Consider the following 11,767-nt stretch of genomic DNA (forward strand, 5'->3'; position numbering starts at 1 on the left):
GTGGTGGTATAGGTGCTTCGTTGTTTGGATTCCTCCTAGGATTCCTGCGTGGCGGCATCTTTAACTATATGTTTAAAAGATGACCACATGGATAAGAATAAATGATAAATGAATGTGTCTCATGGACTAAATCGCCATAGCCCAACAACAGAAAGAATAGCATGACTAAATGAAGAAGATAGCAGTTGGATAATAATTTCCATAAGATTAGATATCTGTCAATAAAACTGGAATTACAGATGTAACAAGTTCGGGAAAAATGGCCTAGAAGTAGGCCTTACATCAACCAAGATGGAAAATTTTGACAGACTTAAGATTAGACAAAGACCTAACAGGCCTAAGATTTATATAGACAGGAAATTAGACCATAGTCTTACATAAGCTAGGTTATATCCAAAAGATGAGATAACGATATTCTATCGGCGACGAGAACTACTAGCATGAGTCCTTGATTCCGACAGTAGACGTTCGATGTCCCTTATACGCCTGTCCGACCTTGCTTGTTGAGCTCGGAGTTCTCTAACTTCAGCTCGGGTTTCAGCAAGTTCCCTTTACAGATTTGCATTACGGACCAAAGTCCTTTCATGAGCAGACTCTAGCTGGCGAATGTGGACAGTGTTAACACCTGAGTTGGCGTCAACTTCCAAGACTTGATTGACAGCCGCCTGGGCTATTATCGAGTTCCTAGACATCCTACGCACCATGATTGGTAGTACTCTATCGGCAGAACCTCCTTCTGTGAGGTTGTAGAAACTTCGGTCTCCGTTGTAGGGAATGGGCTGACCCTGATCATGACTCCATGTTATCAAGTTAGTGGCCCACAGGGGTGTGGGTCCTTGAAACACAGGGCGAGGGTTCAGGTTTGGGTTTTGAGCAGCTGGGGGTAGGTTATTGACTTCTGGATCCGAGTCGGAACTATCGGAAAAGCCCTCAGCGTGGTGATCATCCAAAGGGATTGGGTGATCATCTTCTGGCTCTGCCTCTAGCCAACCCGCATTGCCTTGGTTCGGGAAGTACGGATCGCCGTGGTGAAATCCAGCCATTTTAATCTACGCGAGAAAAGGGATATAAGAAGTAGCTAAAAATAGACAAACCAACTAATATAGTTATAGTAAGATTAAATACCCATATGGTATTTCTTTATGGTTGTGTTGGTAAGTTTTTAGACTTGTTGCCACATCACAACCATTCTTGGGCATATGCTAATCACTCCTTGGACCAGCATAGTTGATCAGCCTATGCCATTCCCAAGACTAACTATATATCCCCAGGCTTACTTGTGATATCCAACAATCGTAATACTTTTGTTTTTGTCGTTGTGACACTGATTTTAGTATGAATGCAGGCACGTATACTTTGTTAAATATTTTATTATTTAAAAGTATAACTCTTAGACAGAGTGTTTTAATCTCATGTATTTATAGTTAGTATATCTTTTATGGGTTGATATACTATATTCACTATAAACAATGCTCTGATACCAATCTGTCACACCCCAAAACCACGAACGGCGGAAACGTTCAGGGGTGTAGGACGTCATGTACAGTATCACAACAGTGTAATATAATAAACAAACAACAACATCATCCATTGCATTATAAGTAAAGTTTTATACATGTGTGTTCTTTATATGTAATAAGACACCAAAAATATACAATCAAAATAAAAGACGAGACTTGACTGCTCCGTCTTCTCAAAACCTGGCCTCCGTACCTGTCTACTGGCGACCTGAGAATACAAGTTATTTTGAAAGAGAGTATCAGCTTTAAAGCTGGTGAGTTCATAAGTATATAAGTGTCATTGCTTTGTTTGTGAAAACCTGCTATGAATGCCATGAAAAACCTTTAAGTGAAAATGTTGAGGTAAGTATGAAATCCCTAGAAAAACCCTTATTTTCTATAAGTATGAAGTGTAGTCTTCTACCAAGACTTGAATGTTTTGTATGAATGAAGTGTAGTCTTCTACCAAGACTCGAATGTTTTGTATGTATGAAGTGCAGTCTTCTACCAAGACTCGAATGTTTTGTATGAATGAAGTGTAGTCTTCTACCAAGACTCGAATGTTTTGTATGTATGAAGTGCAGTCTTCTACCAAGACTCGAATGTTTTGTATGAATGAAGTGTAGTCTTCTACCAAGACTCGAATGTTTTGTATGTATGAAGTGCAGTCTTCTACCAAGACTTGAATGTTTTGTATGAATGAAGTGTAGTCTTCTACCAAGACTCGAATGTTTTGTATGTATGAAGTGCAGTCTTCTACCAAGACTCGAATGTTTTGTATGAATGAAGTGTAGTCTTCTACCAAGACTTGAATGTTTTGTATGTATGAAGTGCAGTCTTCTACCAAGACTCGAATGTTTTGTATGTATGAAGTGCAGTCTTCTACCAAGACCCGAATGTTTTGTATGTATGATGTGTTTTCCTTTGTGTAGACTAGTACTAAAAGTGCTTAGTCTAACTCATCGTTTATGTGAATGTGTCACAGAATAAAGTAAACAGGAAAAATATGATATGGTAAGTGTTGTCACTGGGTACTAGGACCAACACTACACCGCATGAAGCGAAAGATAGACCCTGAGGAACATCCGAAGAGTGTCCCCTCATCCTCTATAGTAGCAGCAGGATGGAAGGAGGGTTAGTCCCTGCATCGATCTCTTGTCGTAGATCGTCAACTTAATGATCCTCCGAAGATTCACATCTCGTCCACTGTTGCAACAGCGGGCGGAGGGATAGTTAGTCCCGTCACTGACCACAAATCAAGTGACTACCTTAGATATCCGTAGACGCCATCTCTCACTGGCGCTAATCAGTGAGATTCGGAATTGTAAGTCCCGCCGAAAACATCCCGTCGAACGGGAATAGGAAAGACAATTTATACAGTAAATACTAATAAATCATCCTCTTAGATCTAAGTTCAAGTATCCAAGGTAAGTAAGTACAGAATAATGTACTTATTAAGAAGTGTCCCTGTCTAGAATTCATGTAAGTGTGTTCATGTAACAGGTAAGTATATGTAAACATATTCATGTATCATAGAATCCTAAGTACGTGTAATCATGTATCATGTAAGGCATTAGTATAGACTCATGAATGAACTGACTCTTGTTTGATATTCTCTGACTATCCCTATGATAGTTAACTGGAAAGTATGTTGTTGTTCAAGTAGGTTTATGCAAGGTATCTAGGAGCTTTGAACAATAATATAAAGTGACTTGAAGTCATTATACAATTCAAAACTAATACTTCTGTTGTCCAAGTATTTTAAGATAGAAAACCAATTCACGTGACTTCTTTTGAAATATGTGAAATCTACTGAGTGAAAACATAGTTATAAAATACATGAAACTGATTTAATAACATGTTTGTTTCTACTTGTATTCCCCCCCCCCCATTAAAGCATTTAAAATCCTTTAAAACATTGATTACGGGGTATGAACTCACCTGCAGTTGGTGATTGGAATGAACTGAACGGTATCGGATTGCTAGGTGTCAAGCGAGAACTTGTGCACACACTACGATCCTAATGAACATATAATCACACATATATGCACTCAATTAGACACAAAAGACTAATTGATAATGTTTAAGACATCTTAGACATAGATAACACTTATGTAAGTGTTTTAAGCCGTAAGGACTTCATCTAAGCTATTGTGGGACAGGGTTCTTGAGTTTAGGGTTTCCAAAGGACCCTACAAGAGTGTTTACTCTCCATAATCCATCACACATGGAGTTTACGGTTGTAAACTCTTGAGTTTACGGCCGTAAACTCCCAAACATGTGTGTTTGGTGTGTTTTGAAGTCCAATATGCTTTCTAGAATTATTCTAACCTAGTGGCTATGTTCTTGGAAGGGTTTAAGGCCTAGAAGTACTCCAAATAGGAGTTTACGGCCTAAAGGACATTTCCCCTTGGAGTTTACGGCCGTAAACTCCCTTGGGGTGATTCCTTGGTTGCTTTCAAGCCTCTTGTACTAGTGGGATGTGTTCTAGACTTTTAATCCTAACATATGAAGGCATTAGGCACCACGTAGTGCTCTTTATAGGAGTTTACGGCCCACGAACCATGTCTTGGCCGTAAACTCACTTGTTTAAGTGATTTTGGTGTGGTTTGGTCCTTCCATTTAGTGGGTACAATTTCTTGTAAAGGGCTAGGACCTTAGGTGTCATGAAAACACCCTTTGTGACCATTTACATGGAGTTTACGGCCTAGGAGAGTTCTGGGCCGTAAACTCACTTTCATTTGAGTCATTTGATGTGTTTAAGACCTTAAGCTACATGGGGAAATAACCTAGATGCAAGCCTTAAAGTCCTTAAGTCCAAAAACCACCATTTAAGCCTTTGAAATGGAGTTTACGGCCTAAGAGAGTTTTGGGCCGTAAACTCCCAATCTTGGGTGGTTTTGTGTGTGATTTCATGTCCCTAATGTGTTTACCTAATGTCCTAAGGCCTTATTCTAGCATCAATGTCGGTTTTGGCTTTGTTTCGGGAGTTTACCGCCCAAGAACACCTTGGGGAGTAAACTCCTAGATCTCATGTTTTAGCCCACTAAATCATGTTATATGCATCTAATATGTAATCTAACACTACTAGAAAGAGTTACTCACAATCTGGGATAAAAACCCGAAGATCTGTCAGAGAGAAAATGGCTTTTCTCTAGCTGGAATTGTGAATAATGAATTAAATAAATTCAGAAAACTATTTATAGTCCTGAAATATTTTGACAGAAAATATTTTTATTCTTGAACTTGGGCTGTAACATTATGAAACTTGAAATGTCCAAATTTCACAAACTCAGGAGCATCCACTCTCCTGATATCTCCTAAAGTGTAAACCCTAATGTACACTAACTTGTTCGGAAAAGTCTGAAAATCACTGAAATTGGACTGACTTCTATTGAATAGATATTGTTCGTACAAATGGAAATTTCGGGTTGTCACATAACCCGAAGCCCCGGTCATTTTGCTCAAGTCCCGAAGGTCGTTTTTACTCCCGAGATTCCCGAAAATCCCGAGGAAATCCGTTTCCCGAGACGAAATTCTGCCCGGTTTCCATCTCGCTTTCTTCAAACCTTCAGGTGAGTTCATACCCCTACAACCACACTTTAAATGCTTTTTAAATGCTTTTTAAACACTTTTAAAGGGGGGAATACAAGTAAACACACGACTAAAATCGTGTGAAACATCGATCTTTTGCTATACTTTTCATACTGTTGTTTTAACTATCTTATGAAGTCATTATCATGCAAAACACCTCACAACACAACTTTACCCTCTTGGGATACAATATGTTTTATAAATAGAAATAATGTTTTATTTATACGTTTACATACAAATACATCATATCAAGGGTAACATTCTTTACTAAATCATTTTATGCATTCAAAGAACTTATGATTTATGCTTGTCAAACATTGTGAAAAAGGATAAACTTTGCATACAAAACTATTACTTTAATACAGACTTAGTTGAGAATCTGTGAGACGTGTACATCTTCAAATACTACCTTTTCCTAAAAGGTATCGCTACAAGTCCTGTCTATAACCAGAGTCTCCCGTTCGGAGAACGTGTCAAATGTGTATAGATCTATACGGGAAGTCATGATCCCGCGCCCTAACTGTTAGCTACAGTCCGTCCTTTGGGGTGACAGTTTGTCATAACGCTACGACGCCCGAAGAACGTCGCTACAGACATATTATGTTTAGTATGGTTATAAAACTCATCGAATATACAATTATTATGGTATTATGATTTTATGAACGAGTAGCTATTAAAACTATTCTTCATCTAACAAGTGCGATCTTCGTATAACTTTATTATATAAAACTATGCCACACCTTTTAAGCACGTCGGTTGCTTGCGATTTTCGATCTTAGAGACTGTCAGTTATGTTAGAAAAATAAGGGTTTTTCCTGCATCTAAAACAAATAACTAATAGGAAAATAAGGGATTTTCCTGGTGCAATTATTTACAACTTATAACACGAACATTCATATGCATTTCATACTTTTAAAAGAAAATAAGAGTTTTTCTTGGAAAACACAACAAATCATATCTCAACTATTAGGGAAAATATGGGATTTTCTGGATCTAATACATTCATTTTAAACACAACGAATCATAACTCTTTTCATTAGAAAATACCGCGTTTTCTGGAAAACATACACGAACTTTCGAATGGCGTACATTTTCTCAAAACACTACTTATGAACTCACCAACTTAATTGTTGACACTTTTTCTTTGAACTAACTTGTATTCTCAGGGAACCGCTTAGCAGGTTTGGAAACCAACTTTTGGGGATTAACGTGCTGACGTTAATTACTTCTTTTGAAAGATGTTTATGTATTTATCTTTTGAACATGTAACGAATACAATTATGTAAACATTTTGGAAACCTTAATATATATGGTGGTGTGTACTTTCCTTTCTATGAACTGTTATGATACTGAATATGACGTCCTCCACCCCCGAACGTTTCCGCCGTTCTGGTTTGGGGGTGTGACAGTTCTTGCTTTGATTTCCTTCATTTATATTTGCTTGTTTTATTTCAACATTGTTTACATATTTATTCGATAATTTATCTATATTCATATCAAAGTATTAGGATATTTTGAAGTATCTTGATACATTTTCGAGTATCTTCCAAAGTTTCTTATATAAAATCATTTATTATTCATTTTGACACTATTTTTGTCCCAAACATTTTAACTACATTTGCTTTCATTTAAAGATAAATCAATTATGTCAGATCTTTGGCATATTTTAAGAATCTTAAGCATTCTAGTTTTAACATTTCAAAATGAACATCATACCATAGTTATTAATTTGGTTACAAAATTAGTTTGTTGATTTTTGACCAAATATATATATATATATATATATATATATATATATATATATATATATATATATATATATATATAATTACATAATTTATTCTAAAGAAGACAAAATTATATAATAAATATTTATATCATGTTTGAAAATTTTTCATGGAAAAGATCATTCTCCAACTAACTTTCACTTGAAGAGTTAATTTCCACAATAAAACAAAAAAATTTTTGATTTATCGAAATTTTTATTGCTTAGTTATTAGTTAGTTGCCGTTCAAAAAAATAAAAAATAAATAAAAGGTACCAACAGCCGCGAGTCCTTCCGCATACAAGTTACTACAGACTTAAATACCGTACTATGGACTAAGCAAACATTACGAAAATATATCCCTAATATTCAACCGTTATCACAAGTCCGCAAAAGTCTCTCTGCAGAGTAGACGGTTAGTCTTGAAATTTGAAAATGCTCATTTTTTTGGGCATTTTTTGAAAGTGTGGTTACTATTTTGGTCATTTGAAATTTCTCAACGTAGTATCTCTAATAGGTAATTTTGGAGATTTGGTGACGAATTGGGTGCACTGCTGCGCTAAATATAATGGTAAATCCAATCTTCTAATTAGTAACAAGAAGAACGTGGCATGAATTCAGCCAAACATATATGAAATTAAACTAAGAAATTGACATAAGAAACATGTAAAGGACACAACATTCAAAATCCAACAAGATACACTTGAATCTCTGCCATTGTTGGGTTGTTGTCCAAGTAAAAAAGATGAGTCTTTCCGAATCATAGTTTTTCTGGTTGTACTATCTTGCTTCTGAAAGCAAAAGCATTCCATTCATCTTTGCTTTCAGAAGCAACAAAAGCCTTCGGTGGAATTCTAATCATATTATATATCTTATATAATATCGAACTTAATTAAAGTTTACAGGGAACAAAAAGCTTCAGGTTCAAGTTGAGTAAAATGAGGACTTTTTTTAGCAACTTGAAGCAGATCTTCATCATCATAGCAATCCCTGTAAGTCTCCAAGTTCACATCTGAGTTGACCAGAGCTGAAATGCAAAGTTCTTTCCTCCATTCTTCCAAGTGTGGGAATCCAACAAAGTCAGCATACTTATCACAATACTGCAAGATCGAAAAAGCAAGTATAATTAGTATTCCAGAAAATTTACAAAAACTAACTCTATAAGTCCCATGAAAACTATAACCATTCATGCATTTACCTCGAATTCGGCTATATCATGAGTATTATGCTTTGGAATACTAGCAGCTTCCCTAGCCTTATAGAACTCTTGTATGGACTTCATCATTTCATCTTTTGATGGCAAAGTTCTCTTTCCAGACAGCAACTGAGCTATCCATTTTGCTTGCGATTCAAAGAAAGGGAACCCTATGATCTACATCAATCAAAAACCCTTAATTAAAGTAAGTTAAAGAAAGCTTTTGATGGTATATTACACATCAAGAAACCGTATGATCATAAAGTGTATATGCAGTTAAAGTAACTAAAAGCAAAATGGCTTTTACCTTTCTAGGAATGCCTATAAAGGAGAGAGATGGGGCAAGGTTTGGGGGGAAGGTATGTTCATATAAGGGTCCCACTCTGTCATCATCAACAGCTACTGCTCCTTTGGTGTCAAGAAACGGGAATGAATATGAATACCTGCATGCATATATGATTTTATACACCTCCTTTGGGAACCAAAGCTTGTATACGACAAAAGTTATGGTGGTTTATTTATTGTTTTACCCTGTGCAGTATATGATTGTGTCTGCAATAACCCATGATCCATCAACAAACTCAACCCTTCCATCTTCGTGTAGACATTCTATCTGCAACACATTAGAATAAAGTTAAATTCATGCATGTGTTTTTTTATGGAATCTCTACTCAAGAAATTATTCGTACAATCGGATGAAGATGCAGATTATCATGTTTGGAGATCACTTTCGATAGACCCTCTGAAACATGAAGCGACTTGGAACTAAGATGGATCTCCTTGGCTACATTCACAAGCTCCATTGATATATCCTGTCCACTTAGTGAGTTCCCCACTACCACTACCACCTGCAAATAACTAAGCCATTAAAAAACTCCGGTTTTTGATATCAAGATTAGTAGTTTAAAGGAAAAAAAATCTTTGGTTACCTGATCGCGAAATGGCTCTGGGACCCTGTAAAGGTGGCTATGCATTTGCTTTCTTCTCCATGCACTCATTCCTTTACAATTTGAAAGTAGAAAACAGATGAGAGGGACATATCATATATGTATATATACGAGAACACACACAAAAACAGAGCCATATGTTTATATGTATAATAGACGACGGAGAAGATTTTGACCTTTGATAGAAGGCAACCGAGGTTGGGAATAGTGTCCGGTGGCCACAACGACAGCATCAAACACCTCTGATACGACTTTATCAGAATCTTTAGCTCTAGTCTCAACAACCCATCTCAAATCTTTTCCAAACTCACCATAATCCAACATCCCAACATACTCGACTCTAGTATTGAACCTAATCATCTCCCTCAAACCAAACCATTCACAGAAATCCTTTAGGTACAAGAGAAGCTCCTTGTGGCCTGGAAATCTCCTTGTATCCCTACCTTTCTTGATCAAGAAAGGGAAATCTGTGAACCCCATTATCTCCCTAGGCGAGGTGAGCCTTAAAGACTCATACATGCTGCTATGAACGTTTAAAGCCTTACCCTTTCCTAAAGGATCCTCACCCTCAACTTTAGGTTCATACAGCCATTGCCCTCCAACATCATGATTTTGTTCCACCACCACGACTGTGTGACCTTCTTTCCGGAGCTCCCTTGCAGCCACCAACCCCGATGGTCCAGCACCTATAACACACACATACCTCGGTGGATTCCTTGCTGAAACCATCGTGTGTGGGAGTGTGTTTGAAGGGTGATTGAGTTGGATGCATATGTGTGAAGGTTGGAAGGTGTTTTATAGTGAGAGTTATGTAAAAAAATAAAAAGATTGCTTCTAAAGTAAAACAAAGTTAGGAAAACTGATTCTACCAACATTGTCTATTTAGAAGTTGGTTGTATGATTACTTAAACTATTTCCTTTTTAGCATATGATACATCTAGTTACGTTTCTAATAAAGTGTGACATGTACGAACGTAGGAACCATATTAATCATAGTGTTGATTAAAGGGGATATGCTTAGTTACAAATTTTGAGGGGTCCAAGGATCATCAATGTAGGTTGTCTTGCAAGTCTTGATACGTGGTTGGTTCTTAAACAAGCAGTTTCTGCCCCTAATGAATCTCAAAATTGACCTTAATTAACTAAATTTGTAACAAATTAACAATCGTTTTTACAAAAATTGTCGCTAAATTATTTATTCTGTTGGGATATTTCTTATTTATATAGTTATTATAATTGATAGTTGGTTAAAAGACAAATGATAAAATAAAAACAGCATTCAAGAAAATTGTGTGTAGAATACCTTGAAAAGGTGTTGGTTAGTCTATGTATATATGTTCCCTTGGCTTCAAGGAGGGGCAATCTTTGTGGGGACTATTTTTATCTTTTTCAAGCCCATTTGTTTCCTTTTTATTAAATTAACAATTTCATTTTTTGTCCTAAACTTAAGGCGAATCTTTCATGTTAAAGATTAGAAGAATTGTTATTGATGATTTAGGAATTTAGTTAAAAACAACTATAAAATTGATTTAACTAATATGGTTATGCGAAGATAATACTTATAAATATATCTTTTTACTAGTATGTAATTTGTACTTGTTTGAAAAATAAGAAAAGAAACAAAAAATTTGTTAATGAATCAACCGAGACCCACTTGTTATATATTGTAGACCTTTTACATATCCAAGTAGTTAATTCTTTAGCATCACTAGTGAAACTCCCATCACTAGTGAAGCTATATTTTGTCCACACATAAAAATTTTTTAGGTCCGTTTTGCTTTTGAAAAAAAAAAAATACGGACCCAAGACAAAATCGTTCAGACATGTTATATGAGTCTGATGATTGATTCAGACATAATTCTAAAGAAAATTCATAATTAAAATATTACATTTTCAAATATTGTTACTGTTCCATAATTTATCGCATGTGATGGCTTCGGGGTCGGGCTCACCTTTCCAAAAGTGAAATTTACCAATTTTCTTTTTTACGAGTGAGGCCCGAGAGCACTTTGCATTCAATGCACAAACTTTACATTTATTATAACTTTTCTTACTATATTAATAGAAATTTGATTTTCCTCAAAATGGGTCCATAAAAGATGTTTATTAGAGTAATGTATTTGACTATGCATCGAATGTTGTTTCTTCGAATACTTGATAATTTGCTAACGTTGATCTTACAAAATATAATAATATTGTTAGGATACAAAGCACATTGTGTTTTCGTTTATAAATTAATAAACCATATGAATTGCCATGTAAAGTATGATAACATTTTTTCTCATGATAAAATTTTAGAAAAGTAAGTTTTGTATATTGTCACCAACATGTAAGATCAAATGTTAATATATTAGAGAGGTTGGTATGGTTTCTTCACGTAGTGGATGATCCTACATGAAAGACCAATAACACCGTTAAAGCTAAGAGAACAACGCCCCCGGTTCAAGTCGTGTTAAGCCCGTTACCACCAGATGGCCTATCAACACATTTCTTCTCTCGTTTTTTTTTCTTCTGTGTTTCTTCCTTAATGGATGTGACGCATACTCACCAGCCTTAGCCTTCAAAGCCTTCAAATCGGAGCTAAGCTAGTTGGTTTCAAAGCTACATGTTTACTTTTTGAAAGAATATTAAACGTTTAGATGTTGTTTAGTAAAATTAAGCTAGCTTATAAGTTAGTTTAATTTAGTTTTCAGTTTGGTAAAATAATAAATTAATTTATTATAGCTTATAAACTAGCTTATACGATAGCTTTTGAGAAGTTATGAAG

At 35.7% G+C, this 11,767-nt stretch overlaps 1 protein-coding gene across 1 annotated transcript; it reads right to left on the reverse strand.

Moving 5' to 3' along the window:
- Positions 1-7,424: 7,424 nt before the first annotated feature.
- Positions 7,425-9,778, reverse strand: LOC145103163 (flavin-containing monooxygenase FMO GS-OX-like 9). Its single transcript, XM_079040715.1, has 7 exons — positions 9,177-9,778; positions 8,983-9,053; positions 8,743-8,901; positions 8,584-8,666; positions 8,361-8,496; positions 8,057-8,230; positions 7,425-7,958 (listed from the first exon to the last, which is right to left on the reverse strand). The coding sequence occupies exons 1-7, from the start codon at positions 9,727-9,729 to the stop codon at positions 7,758-7,760; spliced, it is 1,377 nt and encodes a 458-aa protein (XP_078896841.1). The 5' UTR covers positions 9,730-9,778; the 3' UTR covers positions 7,425-7,757.
- Positions 9,779-11,767: the final 1,989 nt, after the last annotated feature.

This window comes from Lactuca serriola, chromosome 4 (genome assembly GCF_051521515.1).
Source record: "Lactuca serriola cultivar US96UC23 chromosome 4, Lser_US96UC23_V15, whole genome shotgun sequence".
NCBI lineage: Eukaryota > Viridiplantae > Streptophyta > Magnoliopsida > Asterales > Asteraceae > Lactuca > Lactuca serriola.